Below are 16,010 nucleotides of genomic sequence, written 5' to 3'. Positions count from 1 at the left end.
ACATGTGTATACTTTTGCTAGGAGTGTGTTGGAAATTTGGTAATTGAGTGTTGTGCAGTGAATTGTGCCTACAGTTTTGCAAAGTGTGTGTTACAAAATTGCAAACTGAGTGCAAAGCAGTTTTTGTGCTTTTAGTTTTGCAAACTCAGTGAGTGGTTTTGCTATAAGTCTGAATAGTTTTAGAGATTGTGCTACAGGAATCACAGTTAGGGTTTAAGCATTCAGAAAAAACTGTAATATTTAAATACACATATATTTTGGTATCGAGTGTTGTAATTTAAACTCCATACCATGTATTATTTAGCAAGTTTCAAAATAAATATAAATATGTAATATAAGATTAACAGCATGCAACACTAAAGTGATAAACACAGGAGTGAATCAGTAATTCTGACAAAGGCTGTTCTCAAGAGTACTTGAGATTACATTTAAACATATTATGATATGTATTAACACATCATATAGATGTATCTGTATTAGGAAAGCCATGGGCTCTTTTTCAGTACCACTTTTCACATGATGGAACTGTATTAGTACTGCACACAGCCTGAAAATTGTGCCCATTGTCCTTTTTTTACGAAAGTTATCGATATTCAATTTATTTATGATTAAATTTTCAGATTTCCTGTGGACTGCTTTGTTGTTGGTCTCCCTGGAAACGCCCCTGATTGCTGCAGAAGTATGAATATTGAACACTGTAATGGTGCCACTGTGCTCTGTTCTCGAAGAAGCAACTCCAGGGTTGCCCGGCAGGCGGAGCTCTCGGTCCATTTACTCCCATGGCAGCAGCAGGGCATCGTTATTTCTAAGGGTTTTTTTTTCTCCCCCCTTCGTGGGATACAGACCGCTATTCTCAGATCCTGGAGCCTCAATCGAACAAGTGTGGCCCTCAGATAAGCACCGTGGAAGCAGCGACCAGGACACGCGCTTCAAGAGGGAGGACTGAGTGGACTGCAAGAACATTTTGATGTCATTTTTGCCCACGGAATCCAACTGCAGTAAGTAAAACTGCAATGAACTTTTTGGGGGTTTTTTGGTCGTGTTTTCTACACATAACAGGTTGCTTTCGGAGAAACCACGTTGTCGGAGTACAAGCAGCGATGTGGGTGTTCTGCTCGTTTCCCCCTCCTTTATTTAATCGTGTTTTCCCTCTCTCCATCTGCTGTGGCATTGCTGCCAGTTAATGCTTGCTGTAAAGCCGTGTAAAATGATTTGCGCTGGATTATAAAAAATGTTTTTGGTCATCTGTTGCAGAGACACTGGCTCCGTATTCTATCATTTTCACTGAGATTAGGTACTTCATTTATGAATAAAGGATTTGATGTAGCAAAATCCTTAAAGCCCCGAAAGTTACATATTGTAAAAGTTCATGTTGTGGATGTCTGAGTATTTCAAGTATAGAGATTGCAATCAAATGCTTTCCACCACATTTGTGTGTAGTGTAGCGGAAGTGTTAGTTATTCTGTGTGCATAGAAGAGGTTGCATGAGGCAGCTTGGTGTCAGACGCAAAACAAGTTGGATTTTAAAATTGACAGAAACAGAGAAGGCAGCACAATCTCTGCTGTCTGAAAACCTGCCACCACATCGATCCCCTTATTTTGATGTAATATTTTGAAGGTAATAGCTTCTATCTGTCAGCCGTTCCACTCTGAGCAGAATTAAAAACCTAATCCATGCTTTGGTGCTGCTGCCTGCTGGAATTACACATTTAAGTGCCCCCGTGACCTGCCTCAAGCTTCAATAGGAGCTTGGGAAGGCTGAGAGGAGCGAAGCTGTTTGGTGCTGGGACACCTCGCTCTAGCTGACACCGGTCCGGACACACTGGAGCATCTGAATGTCTGGTGACACCATGACTGAAACGGAAGCCAATGCGATACTGACCACTGCGCTGACAGGAATCCTGCTGGTGGCAGTTATGGCACTGCTCTGCTACTTTACCTGCAGACTGGCTGGTTCAGTGCCACTGGGTGGACCTGGCAGATTTTGAGGCTGTTAATGACCACTGACCTGCAGCATCTGGGAAATGCTACATTATTATATCCATGACTTCTTGCCCGGTTGGTGTTGACATTTCTTTTTAGTTAACCTGGTATGTTCAGACTTACTTCTTATTCGGAGCCTGGGACAGATTCAATTTTAAGCTTGTTTTTGGAGGTGATGAAATAATTGTAACTGAAGTAATTAGCCTCAGGTAAAGATTTTTCTGTCAAGAAATATTAATGTTGTGCAGTCAATCATTTGGTGTTAATCGGCTTTGTCATGGCTCTTAAACCTCTCAGTGCCATTGAGTGCAATCCCATTAAAATGACCTTGACTATAAGCGCAGAGAAGAAAGAAGAGGGTGTGTATAATTATAGTTGAAAGCCTGACTGGCCAGGACCCATAAGGGCCCCTGTTGTGACTACTTACATTCACAGCGAGGCCTGAAGCTTAACTTCTCCAAGCTCTTCTTTTGTTTTGCCTACAAAGTGTTCAGCGACTGAAAGCTCCACTTTTGAGCAAGTCATATCAATAATGCAAAGACATATCATTTAAGTGGCTTAGATGAAATGAACACAGATGGTTGTATTCCTCTTGTGTCACCCCCACCCCCTCGCAGCCTCCTTTTTGCCTGTTTCTTTATTTGGGGAAACTTCTGTGACAGAAAGGACTTTTATCTCAACACTTTCTTGCTATAGAAGGGTGACCAAATGTTGAAAAGACTTGGCTTCATATCAGCTTGTCTTTATTGTAAAGATCAAGTAAAATAAGCAAATTCTGAGGTTCGGTTGAAGACTTAAAATGAGATTTTTTTCTCTTGCTTAATGTCTGTATTCATTGCCTATAACTCCAGTCTCCACATAACACTGAAGAAAGACAAGTGTAGCTTGCAATTAACAACTGCACTTGGTCACATTATCATGGAGTAAATAAATATTAAACCAGTATGTCAGAGTCAGTGTATGATGAAATGACGCATGCAAAATTACTAGTTTGTGCCCTTGTTCTCTTGTAGCTGTGAGACGACTGCGGCCAGGCCTCTCCAGCTTCTCAAAGTGGCATGTGGTGACTGTCTAGAGTAACGTGTCACCCGCACACACTCGACAACAGGAAGATGACAGCCCTGCTAATCATTTGCTTTTGTCTGATTTTGGGGAGCTTGGGGAACCCACAATTCCCGGGTAAGTCACTGTGTTTGTAGTCAGCTGCTAAAAAAACCCAACAAATAGAACAACAGAAACAGTCTAATGGTTTATAGTTTGACAGTAGGTGTCCAACACACACTAGGAAGGTTGAAAATCCTAAAAAGAAGCTTTTATATCAAGCTGTGTTTGGTTTAGCGTTGCCACAAAAAACAAGTAATTTTCTGGCTTTAATATTGCTTGAAAGTGTTTTCATCTTAAATCCGATGATTATTGTTTTAAATAATGGATTGATAAGTAGATAAAGATATTTGGTTGACTACCTTGAAAGAATAAAGAAATCTCCAAATATTTAAGCTGGAGAAGCTGGAACCAATGCACCTTTGGCATTTTGTACAGTGTCAATGCAAAATCTCAGCAGACCTGCATCTGGTGATTCCTAGGACTATCCAAATATAACCTGATTTGTTTATTGCAATACACAGAGCAAGAGAAAGATCCCAAGTTTTGGAACGCATGGGCTCAGCGAACTTTGAAGAATGCTTTGACGCTGCAAGAGCTCAATAAAAACAAAGCAAAGAATCTCATCCTCTTCCTTGGAGATGGTAAGCGACACGTCATTACAGATTTGTGGCAAGATGTTAATAAAGTTACATCAGTGCCTGCAGATGAAAGGTGAAATGCAACTGCGGCTACCAAAGCATTAGCTCTTCAATAGGCTCATCACCAAAGACTTGTGGTCAGCGCAGAGCCTTGACACTTTGATAGGGTAAAAGTAATTCCATGTTGTAATTAGACTTGAACGATATTACAGAGGATTCAGTTGATCAGTAGAAGATGACTGAGATTTTTAAAATTTTTTCCAATGAGTGAGGTGAATGAATGGGAGCAAACAAAGCAAGCGTGCTGCCACTGGATCACTGGGGTTCTGTTTGTGCTGGATTCCTCGCTGGTTGAACAAAAACCTTTATCCTCCATGGGGGCATCTGCTTTCAGCCTCTCTGTTTGCTCTATGCGCACACCATGACATTCTTGCATGCAGCTGCATTCACAGTTATGTTTGCCGTTTTATAGAATAACAGAAAAATTAATAAAATGAAAAAAAAAGTGTGTGCAATTGTTTAACTATTTAATGTTTCCCAAGAATTGAGATTAATGATTACTCTTTACCAGGAATATTACAGGATTCTGTTAAGTAACAACACTCAGCACCAAAGTCAGCTGTTTCCTCTGTGGACCTCTAAGCTAAGCTACATGCAGGGCAACCTTTGACATGAATCTGACTAATAGAACCAGACCTAAGGCTAAAGCATAATAATTAGTTTTGCTCTCTATGTACAAAACTATAAATGTGAGTTTTATGACAATGGTCTCATATGTTGGAGTGTTTGAAATGATCAATTAAGTGTTTTGAGTTCAGTTTTCTAACTGAAAATGTAAAAGATTCATCAAAATGCATTAGGAGTTATTCATGGAATTCAACACTGGCATGCTATTTAGTATGTGAAACAGCATAAGAAACTTGTTAATGTGTTAAAACTTAGTATGCACCCAACAGCTTGCTTTGTGCTTACTATTCCCAAGGGAATATTAAGACTTGCATGTACTGGACTGTGCTGAAATTAGTGTCTCAAAAGGCACTGCAGTGCTGAGCATGTTTAAGTACATGGTGCCACTGCGCAACTCTCTCGATTTGATGTGAATGCATAAAGAAATGTGTCTGGAAAGGTGTTTAATGTCTATTTGCACAAAGCTACGCTGGACCATATACTGAGTATGTAGGGCACATTATTATTTCTCTCTATTGTAACTACAAAAGACTCCTTCATCTCTGTGACCTAAAAAGTATCTGCTGCAAGTGTAGTTGTTTTCTTTTCCCTTCTTTTTCTTTTGGTATCTGCTTTTGAAGTAATATGAATCCAGAAGAAATGTTTTGCCTATCAGCAGTCATTTTGTTCTAGAATGTCAACTTCAACAAAAAAATGTCCATGTGCAGCAAATGAAGTACAATGAACTCTTTAATCTTTGATTTTCACAGGGTTTTCCTTTCTGTCCCTGCTGTGTCAAAATCTGTCATAAAACTCAGTGCTTTTTGCGGTTTAGGGATGGGTATTCCCACGGTGACAGCTGCTCGCATACTGAAGGGTCAGCTGAATGGACAGAGCGGAGAAGAGACGCAGTTGGAAATGGACAAGTTCCCTTTTGTATCTTTATCCAAGGTCTGACTAAAGTGCACTATGACACAATGTATTGATCGTGCTTTGGCTATTAATGGCTTCCAGAAAAGGCCTGTGACCGGAAACAAGGCTGTTTAGTGTTTATCATACTGGATGTGTGTAAGTTATAGATAAAAATAAAAAAAAATACAAAAATAGGTTGATTATTTATATCTCATTGACTCATCAACAACAATTCACTAAACTATTCATTTTAGATTCTAGAAAATGTAAAAGGATGTATTTCTTTTAGTATTCAATTCAAAAATACCTTTATTATGCTAACATGATAAAAGTTGCTCTTCTAGTGCTCTGTGTTTGTGAAATGCATGCTTGAAAAAAATCAGATAAGAACGAAATGGCAATGACTGCAATGATTCTTAAAAAAATATTTTTCTTACAGTAACATTCTCTAAACTTCAAGTGTCCATGAAGGGTCATTTATGACCCTGAATAACATTTAATGAGCCGTTATGATCATTTTAATTACCAAGTTATTTCCTACTTTATATTTTACATAATGTTTTGACAATATTGTCTTTGATATTTTTCATTTTCCAGCTCTAAGCATTACATTGGAAACCATAATTATTTATCTTATAACATTTTAGAATCTTTTTCACAGATAAAGAAAGAGTATTGATGTGATGAATGTGATGAATATAATGAGAAGCCTTCAAAATTACATTAAAATATAACCAATAGAATCATTTGTCACCCCAATAAAGTAGCTAAAATAGTTTGGTTGCTTGAGGGTTAAAAGTGTAAAAGTCTTGAGAACCACACCACAATTACTATATGTTTTCTTTCCTGTGAGCCAAGATTTCTTGTCATTTTTAAAGTGGTCATTAGAGATCTTTCTCCTGGCTTTCTCAAGAAAGATGTTTTTCCTTTGGCTACTTTTCCTTTTTTTTTTTTTTTTTCTTCCTAAATGACATCAGAAACAGCAGTATGCGACATTACGTGATGGCAGAGCTTCAGTTCATCCTTTGTCATTTTTTTTTTTTTTTTTTTTTTTTTTTTTTTTTAAATAAATAGGACAGGGGGAATGAATGAGAGAGAGAGGGGGAGAGAAAGAAAGAAAACCAAAGGGGAGAAGAGACGGTGAGAAGGGGGGGGAAGAGAGAGAAAAAAAAAAACAAACTCCTGGGTCACCTGTATGGAGAAAAAAACAAACAAACAAACAAACAAAAACAAACAGAGGAGACAGCAAACAACAAAGAGCAACATAATAATAGAGAAAACAAAGCACCATCACAATAAACTAGCTAGTCATAGATATCAGTATTTACTAAATAATAAACGATATTGTGCAGCACGCAAGATAGACAGCGCACAGTGTGCTTTGAGGCAGCAGCCAAGAAAGCTTTAGTCCGCGTCTGTGAATACCCATGTGTGCATACCTGTGTGGATCAGCATGCTTGCATTCCAAAGGTTTCTCCATGTAATGATCTGCTAGGGAGTGTGGGCTACTTTTCCACATATTTACAGTCCAGTCCTTGCACTTGACCGTGGCAGAAAAAACGGCATCTAGCTCAAGAAATGTGCCTACAAATGACTATTTAACGAAAAACAACTTAAAATGGTATCTTTAAACATTTTAGTACTGGCAGGCTAGCACAAAAGCACATGATTTGTTTACATTTCTATAGTTGAATCTATGAAAAATACCAAAGAACAACAAGATGATTACCAAAGAGCTGTTAACTGCAAGAAATTTGAGGAATCTGAAGTGAAGGAGAGTGGGAGACCTAAAACAATATTTATAGCAAATGAACAGGATGTGTGATTAAAAAGTCTTGTTCTTAAGAAATGGAACAAAAATCCAGCATAGACTTGACACATATCCTGACAGATACAGTGGGCCTTTCCGTCTGTACTGTTCACTGAAGCTATAAATTATCTCAACGGGATGTAGCTGTCAAGAAGCCATTCTTAAGGAGGGAAAAGGCTGGGGGGAAAAGGCTAAGGTATGCCAGATTACAGAAGAGCTGGACTGATAATCAGTGGCAGCAGGTCTGATGGCGTGAAGAATCAATCATTTGGTTCAAATAGTCTTCAGTATTTACAGAGAGGGGTGCAATAGTGAGTGTCTACAGCTACTTGTAAAGTTTGGTGGAGGCTCTGTCGTGGTTCTGGGCTGCATTACAGCTTGGGGATCTTGCTAAAATTGAAAGAATTGTGAGAGCAGAAAAGTACAATCAGATTTTGATGCACCGTGCAACACTATTTTTTAGCATGACAATGATACCATTAATACTGACAGTGCAGTAAAACCATAACAGTGGAACATTATCAGTCATGGATTGGCCACCTCAGAGCCCGGACCTCAACATTATTGAATCAGTGTGGGATCATCTTAACGGGGAACGGAAAAAAAAAGTCAACATCAAAAGAAGAGCTTTAAATGTCCGTCAAGAAGCCTGGAGAGCTATTCCTGAAGATTACTTAAAAAAATTACAAGACAGCAGCCCAAGACAAGACACCTTCAAGCTCATTAGAATTGTAGACACTCTGGTTTACTTTTATTTGGTTTGTTTTTTTTAATAGAGCTGTCAGTGCTCATAGTTAATGCTCAAGTTTAAACAAGTCAGATCATATTAACACAAACTATCCTGCACTGTGTCCCTGCAGACCTACAACACCAATGCACAGGTGCCAGACAGTGCTGGCACAGCCACAGCTTACCTATGCGGGGTTAAGGCCAATGAGGGCACACTGGGTGTGAGTGCAGCCGCTGTCCGCTCCCAGTGTAACACCACACAGGGCAATGAGGTCACCTCGATCCTTAAATGGGCAAAGGACGCAGGTAGAGTGACAACAAACTTTTCAAAAATGCAGATCTTGTTACTAAGTTCATCCAGCCGTGTTAAGCACAAGGGTCAGTGGGGATTGTGTTAGGCTCGCATGTGTATTTTTTGGGGGATGATTGAAAACCATGGAGCACCACAAGGCTAACATAAAGACACAGGCAAACATTGATTCTGATATCCACAGCCAGCGTAGAATCACCAATTAACCTAACATGCATGTCTGTGGACTAGAAAGTAAATATGCAGTTTTTTCTCCTCCCTTAATAAGTGGTTTCACCTGCTTAATAAGATAAATATTGATCAGCCTAGAGAAGCATGTCTAAAGTCTCATCAGTGACTACCTTCACCAGGTATCCTAACAACAAAGCTCAGAGTTTATATGAGTATTAACTTTTGCACTTTATACACTCAACACTCACACTAGCAAACAAACAAAAAAATGCACCACGGAAGAGGAGCCAGATGTGTGGTGTGAATGAGTGCTACAGTATGGTGGGGATAAGTTTAAAGCTCTTACTCAGTCTATGGTGTATGCTTAGGTTGGCTGGTCTGCTTGGTCATGTCATAGACTCAGCCACTAGTAAAGTCTTATTTATAATGCTGTTCTTGACTTAATCCCATTTTACTTACTGACTTATGTTCATCAGCAAAGTGTGGGAAGTTACTGTCCTGTAGGTCTCAGGGTTCATTATTTCTGTCTGTGAACAATAGTTCACGCTGAACCAGTCGCAGAATCAGCTAAAACTTTATAAGCTGGTCTAATTTAATGAAGTTAAGGTGATTTTAAATGGCTTGGATGCAGTTGCTGTTCATCAGGCTGCAAATGTTTTGCCTTAATATTATTACCTTTGTTTGCATTACAATATATACTTGTTCTGTATTGACATTGACTTCTGTGTTTTACTTTAATCACCTATACTTTACTGGTTTATGGATGGTTCACAGGTCACAGACAATAAGAGAGCCAATCATTCCTCTGGGAACATGACATGCAGTATTTGACACCCTGTTTCCAGTAGATCTCCATGACTTTTTATACCATAATTAATAATTAAGGTGTAAATTGTGCAATTTGTTTACCACTGATTTCCCCGCTCCCCATACAGTGGCATCCAATTTTTACCAATGCAGATACAAAACAACTGACCCATGAATTTATTCCACTGCTGCACTGAAAGGACTCACCGAACACATAGATGGAAACGTATCCTTAAAAGGTTATTTACATATCTGAGGGGTTTCTCAATATTCATGTTTGTTTACAGGAAAGTCAGTGGGCATAGTGACAACAACACGTGTCAACCATGCGACTCCTAGTGCTGCGTACGCACACTGTGTGGACAGAGACTGGTACTCTGACAATGAGATGCCAGTAGAAGCACTGCAAGCTGGCTGCAAGGATATCGCCAGACAACTGTTTGAAAACATTCCCAACATTGATGTAAGTGAAAAGTAGAGATTCAGATTAAACCTGAAGATTAATTGATCGACTATCTGTGGACGTTATTAGCAGCTCCAGAATCCAGACTGTGGTTTGTTGGTTTATCACTTCATTCCACTCTGAAATTCATTTTTTCTAACAACTGAATGATTGTCATGAAACATATTACAGACATTCACTGTCCAGAGATAACTAAGTCTAGTGAAGGTCACATTTATTGCTTATAGCTGAATATCCTTATACACTTTTGATTTGATTGCCATAAACTAGTGCAGACATCATTGATCCTCTAATATCACTGATGTTTGCACTGTTCTATGATATTTCAAAAATATTCTTTATCTGTATTTACTGTGACCAAAGAGCTGCAACACAAATAACATGCACACCAAATGAAGGAACTGAGCCTAAAACTGATAGAAATAACACTTATTATTTGAAGAAATGCCTATGAAGTCCCAGTGAGGTTACACGATGGTGGTTGAGTCGCGTCTCTGTCAAAGTTTTGCAATATTTATACGATCTGCACGAATAAAAACTAAGCGTCTTTTGTGACATTCCCGGATAAAATGGAAACGTGCTACAGCTGCAGACTGTCAGTTGCACTTTCATGTGCTACCTCATGTGAAAAGCAAAATACTAAGTGGCGAAATACTTTTGTTATTGCTGGAAATACACTGTTTGTCAATGAGCAAGTACACAAATGTACACATCTACACGAAGATATTTAAAACTTTTGGAACTTGTTTAGCGTAATCTCGTACTAGTGCTTGACATGCTTGCAAAAGACATTCTTAATCTCGCACATTTCCCTTCCTGGTTAAATAAAGTTCTGTGTTTTGAAGATTCAGATTTGCATGGATGTTAGCAATGAGCTAGAAATGTGCTTTAATATTCTCATAGAGCTTCCTCCCCTGTTTGCTGCTTAATTTGAAGTTCTGGTCAGGCAAAGGAAGTTACAAATTGATGGCATCGTTGAACATTAGCACTGTGTTTACGAGCCAACAGTAAATGTTTGATATGATGGTTTCTTACACAGGACATGTTTTTATTTGGTCCCCAAAAAAACTGTGATTACGATTATCTATGTTTTTTTTTAAATCAGGTGATTATGGGTGGAGGAAGGAAGTATATGTTTCCCAAAAACATGTCGGATGTAGAGTATCCTAATATTTTGAAGCACAGTGGCACACGGAAAGATGGAAGAAACCTGGTGCAGGAGTGGGTTGACAGAATGAAGGACAAAGTAATTTTTCCTCTTTTGTTTCTCTTTGCTCTTCTTGTTTCCTCATTTCCTCTTTATCTACCTAATTGCATTTTCATATTCTGAAATTCAAAGTGACTCCATTTGTACCACCAAAACTGTTCTGTACCTTTTTTTTCTTTTTTTGTTGCAGAAAAATCATTATGTATGGAACAAGACGCAGCTCTTATCCCTAAACCCCAACAATGTGGATTACTTACTGGGTGAGTCTCAGTCTCATTATGACAGTTTCATTGAAGTTTTAATAAAGAGCCATATGCGTTTGCTTTTACTGCAGGCTTATTTTCTGTGTGTAATACCTTGTTACACATTGAGCTGTGCCCTCTGGTATTCCAGGTCTCTTTGAACCTGGGGATATGATGTATGACTTGGAGAGGAACACTGAGAGTGATCCTTCACTGACAGAGATGGTGGATGTGGCTATCAAGATCCTAAAAAAGAACCCCAGTGGATTTTACCTGCTTGTAGAGGGTGAGTTTGAAGCCTCTGTTATGGTACAATTACACAGTTGTTATTTTTTTTGTTCTTGTGCTGATTTCACCAAGACTTAGCAGACTTCTGTATGTAGCTAAGATCTCCCATTCACTCCCCTTTAACTATAAAAGGGAGTGCTTTTATAGTTTAAAGCACTCCCTTTTATAGTTAAAGGGGAGCATTTATATAAGAATTTTCTTTAAGTAGAGTGTTTATTGAGCCTTCTGAATCCCAAAAAGTTGAGTCTGTTCATCTGGACCTAGTTTTTTCAGTGGGAGAAACGTTTTGTCACTCATCCAAGTGACTGCTTTAGTCTCAGCTGACTGCAGGTTTCCCCAACCTTACAAACAGCACATTTGCACAATGGCTGAACCTAGCCCACTGAATGAACAATGGGCTGTGAGGTCAGTTCCTTGATCATTAATATGCAAATTGTCATGACCATTGATCAATAACCACTGATCAATGGCCATGAGTACCATTCACAGAGAGTTGGGGAATGGCTGCAATCACAGCAATGTAAGATGGTGAAAGATGTACCCTTAGGCCCCCTCCTCGATTCAGAGATGGTCTTTCCCTTTTCACGTAAATGGCCTCCTTGACTCCGCCCTCAAACCAGCGTTCCTCCCTGTCCAGGATGTGTACATCCTCATCACTCAAAGAGTATCCACTGGCCCGTAGGTGTAAATAGACTGCGGAGTCCTGACCTGACGAGTTGGCTCTTCTGTGTTGCATCATCCGCTTCGCCAGAGGTTGTTTGGTTTCCCTGATGTATAAATCCGGGCAATCCTCCTGGCACTTACCAGCGTACAATACATTACTCTGTTTGTGTCTGGGGACCCGATCCTTGGGGTGGACCGATTTTCAGCGCAGCATTTTTTGGGGGGTTTAAAAGCCACAGAAAAGCAGTGTTTAGAAAAAATGCATCTCAACTCTTTCGGTACTCCTGACACGTACGGGATCACTACGGGTTTTCGCTTAGGCAGCAGTTGTCTTTCTCTCCTGGATCGGCTGGAGCTTTCTTAGGATCCTTCCCAGCTTTGACAAATGTCCAGCTGGGATAACCACATTTACTCAGGGCCTTCTGAATCAGTACTTAAACTGAGTATTTTTAACACAAGTATTTGCACTACTTAAGTGAAGAATGTGTATACTTTCGTCACCTCTGGTTAGCTTGCATTAAGAGAGGTTTTTGTTAGATACCAGACCATCTGAAATGGCTTCCTCCACATCTTTATAGAGATAGCAATACTGGGGAGCGATTTGACATTTTTAGCCAGTTTTTTCAACTTTATGGAGCAACAGGCCAAGTTTACAAAACAGAGAAAATAAGCAGGGCTTCAAAGTCTCTCCCAAGATGCCCTTTGTCATTCCTAAAGCAGCTGCATTGGCATTTTTTGGGACAAACAAATCTGGCTCAATTACATGTTATACAAACCACTCTGAGGTCATGTTAGCCTAACTGTAAATATTTACACCAGGAGGACGTATTGACCACGGACACCATGAAGGCAAGGCCAAGCAGGCTCTTCATGAAGCTGTGGAAATGGACCGGGCTATTGGCCGGGCAGGTCTTTTGACCAGCGACCATGAAACGCTGACCATAGTTACTGCTGACCATTCTCACGTATTCAGCTTTGGAGGCTACACACCCAGAGGAAATACAATATTTGGTATGTAATGACAAGCATATGTTAGATACTGTACAGCTGAAGTGGAGAACTTGCAGTTCTTTACATTACGTCTGGTTCTTCCACAGGTCTGGCTCCCATGCTGAGTGATGTTGATCAGAAGCCCTTCACCTCAATTTTGTATGGAAACGGACCAGGTCACAAAGTTATCAATGGCGCGAGGGAGAACGTCTCTGCTGTTGACTATAGTAAGTAAAAACGTTTTATTCACATTGCTTCAGAATAATGATAAGATAGCGCTTGTTATTTGGGCAGTGGTCAAAGGCAGAGACCGTGGTGGTTCAATACCCGGCTGCTTAAACTGACTTGCAGTTCTACCTGGTGATGAAGAGACCCCAAGATATAGTTGGGCTTACCTCAGTGCTTGTGGAACTAGTCTACTGGAGGATGGCTAGACTTTATTCCACTGTAGAATCACCCACGGTGTGAGGCACTGAGCAGGGTGGGTGTACTTGGAGCGTGTGTGGTGTGCTTTTCCCTGGTAACCAAAATAGGGGTGTTTAACTAGGGTTTCAGGTTTGTTAACACTTAGACATTAAGCATATGCTCAGAGAACCTGAGCTTCTTGGTGTCCTTGCAGGACACTGAAACATGGAGGGATATCACTGGGAGTTAGTCCCTATCATCCCCTTGCGAGTTAAAAATAATAATGACTGCCTGCATCTTTTGTCTCTGTCTCTTCCTTTCAGAGGGAAACAACTACCAGGCCCAGGCAGCCGTACCGCTGAACGCGGAGACTCATGGAGGAGAGGATGTGGCTGTGTTTGCGAAAGGTCCCTTGGCTCACCTCCTACATGGGGTCCACGAACAAAACTACATCCCCCATGTAATGGCATATGCAGCCTGTATCGGGGAGTACAGGGAGCACTGTATGTCACCCAGCGGGTCAGCTGGATTACGGCCAGCCTTCTCCATTGTTGCAGTCATTCTCTCAGCTGCGCGACTTTTGTGCTGACCTTTCCCAGACACCCAACGCTGTTAATGCACTCACTTTAACCACTCATTTTAAGATTTTAATTTGATTATGTTGCTTTATTATTTTTTAATTTGTCTCTCCACTATTTTAAATATGGGACCACCTTTCGACATGTTTATTTTTACGATGATTAACTGACAAAAGTGTAGCGGATAACTAAACAAAACAATCAACCCACTGTGATGCACTGATTTTTTTTAATGGGTGCTGTGGCAGAGATCATTGTTAATTGTGAGATTTCAATTGTGATTTTTCTATTAACTAAGGATTTTCAGACTCGTTCGTCGTCCTTTTTTAATGCAGCCCGTCTCTGTTTAAATAGACCGAATTTGCAAATGTCTGAATTTGTTTCATATTTTAAATGTGCATTTAACAGTCTACCTCACAAGCTTTCAAAGATATGTTCACAATTTGAAGAATTATTATAATTTGTTTTTGTTTTTTTGCCAAAAGAGGCAAATGAATGTATAATTGACGATACATTAAGATCATTTTTTGTCATGCATGTTTTTTTTGCATAATTTCAAAAAAAAAGAAAAAAAAGAAAAGTAAAAGAAATATACCACCGATGGTTCTGTCCAAATACAAGTTTTTAAATCTCAAATTCAATGAATGAAATGTGTCTGTTTTTCTGTTAATCTTGTTAACAGTTTTGGTGGGACAAACATGATTAAGTTTTCTCCTTTTGCCCCCATTCTCTGCCCTTCAGTTATATTTTTCCTCCAAATTTTCATTACAGCGCTCTTTTCACTGACCGCTTCAAGCATTTCAGCAGAACAATACTAAAGTCAGATTTATTTACATGTAACCATTTTTACAAAACAAAAAATGAAAAGCAGGCAACAGTGATATATGAGAAAAATTATATGTTTTAGGATGAAAAGGGACAAATTTTCACAAAATGTAATATATCAACACAAAGTAAAAACATTAAAAAATTTCAAACATTTTGTCTCACATCTGTCCAAAAACCCTCTCGGCCAGCATGTGTGTTGTACTTTTCCACCTGCTTTGTTATAGCTTGTGTGGAATGTGGGTGTATTGAAACCATTAATTTCTTGGCATCATGTGGTCACTGGGAAAACAGGGGAATCATGTTGACTGAAGCATGAAAAAGGAGGTTTAGTCTAAGCAGGCATGAAATGAAGTCCTCATGTTGTTAGCAGTACTTTCTTAATATCAGGACTGAAAATGGCTCATTTAGGCCCTCAGGAAACATGTCATGATATCAAGTTAACTTTCTCTACTGGTTTATCTTCTTTTCCTCTTCCCAGCTACACATCATTCTGCCATCCCACTTTATCGTTTCTGTTCTCCATTTAGAGAGAGATAGCGTCAGACTGTATATTATGAATATCAAAAAGCCCCGAGTATGCAACTTAACTCACTGATTTTGATGAAATGGTTTTTCAAATACAAAGCACTTGGGTGTGTCTCGTGCATTTGATTCCAGTTGTCTTCTCAGATTTTTTCCATTCAGTCAATGAGCAACAAAGCAAGCAGTGAAAGAAAGTAGTCAGTGTCATGCCTCAGCTTGAATTTTCATGGAAATGCTCGGATCTTAATAGATGTGCAGTTTTCTCAGGCAAGTCATCACCTCTGCTGAGTTCATATTACAACACCATGTTTAAATTCATAAAACTTTCAGTTACACCGTAATTTTCAGTGTCATGCCTCTTCTCATGGGGCCTCTCCCTTTGGCACAACCAATAAGTGTCTACTTTTAGTATATGTCAGTTTACATTTGCCTGACCAAAGGTTTTTTATATAGTGTGTAGACATGGTTAAGATGCCCTGCTGAAGCTGAAACGGAGCATCAAAATGGGGAAGAACGATGATTTAAGTGACTTTGTATGTAGCACGGTTGTTGGTGCCAGATGGGCTGGTCTGAGTATTTCAGAAACTGCTTACCTCCTGGGATATTCCCCCTCAACCGCCTCTAGGGTTTACAAAGAAAAAGGGAAAATATCCAGTGAGTGGCAGTTCTTTGGGAGAAAATGCCTTGCTGACGC

The 16,010-nt window shown here is 39.5% G+C and overlaps 1 protein-coding gene across 3 annotated transcripts; it reads left to right on the top strand.

The window, feature by feature from the left end:
• Positions 1-837: 837 nt before the first annotated feature.
• alpl (alkaline phosphatase, biomineralization associated) lies at positions 838-14,602 on the top strand. Of its 3 annotated transcripts, none has more exons than XM_086293224.1 (12): positions 839-998; positions 2,997-3,162; positions 3,609-3,728; positions 5,227-5,342; positions 7,974-8,148; positions 9,418-9,593; positions 10,699-10,839; positions 10,991-11,060; positions 11,194-11,328; positions 12,813-13,004; positions 13,091-13,210; positions 13,712-14,602. In XM_086293224.1, exons 2-12 carry the CDS (start codon positions 3,096-3,098, stop codon positions 13,975-13,977), a joined length of 1,578 nt encoding a protein of 525 aa, XP_086149350.1. In that variant the 5' UTR covers positions 839-998; positions 2,997-3,095; the 3' UTR covers positions 13,978-14,602. The 3 variants fall into 3 exon arrangements, with proteins under 3 accessions (XP_086149352.1, XP_086149350.1, XP_086149351.1); XM_086293225.1 differs by lacking the exon at positions 839-998 and adding an exon at positions 1,742-2,058; XM_086293226.1 differs by lacking the exons at positions 5,227-5,342; positions 7,974-8,148 and having other exon boundaries at positions 838-998.
• Positions 14,603-16,010: the final 1,408 nt, after the last annotated feature.

The sequence above is a fragment of the Aulonocara sp. 'chitande type north' Nkhata Bay genome, linkage group LG5, assembly GCF_057382095.1.
Source record: "Aulonocara sp. 'chitande type north' Nkhata Bay isolate Kocher_YH1m ecotype deep benthic linkage group LG5, A_spYH_male_GT1.1, whole genome shotgun sequence".
NCBI classification, from domain to species: domain Eukaryota; kingdom Metazoa; phylum Chordata; class Actinopteri; order Cichliformes; family Cichlidae; genus Aulonocara; species Aulonocara sp. 'chitande type north' Nkhata Bay.
The sequence above is the reverse complement of the archived record's forward strand: the minus strand, read 5'-3'. Positions and strand labels throughout refer to the sequence as shown.

What these genes read in the sequence shown, in the direction of transcription:
- alpl (XM_086293224.1), top strand. Translation starts at nt 3,096, where the DNA reads ATGACAGCCCTGCTAATCATTTGCTTTTGTCTGATTTTGGGGAGCTTG. An exon ending in CATCCTCTTCCTTGGAGATG is followed by an intron (nt 3,729 to 5,226) that starts GTAAGCGACACG and finishes TTTGCGGTTTAG; the next exon opens with GGATGGGTATTCCCACGGTG. An exon ending in CAATGTGGATTACTTACTGG is followed by an intron (nt 11,061 to 11,193) that starts GTGAGTCTCAGT and finishes CTGGTATTCCAG; the next exon opens with GTCTCTTTGAACCTGGGGAT.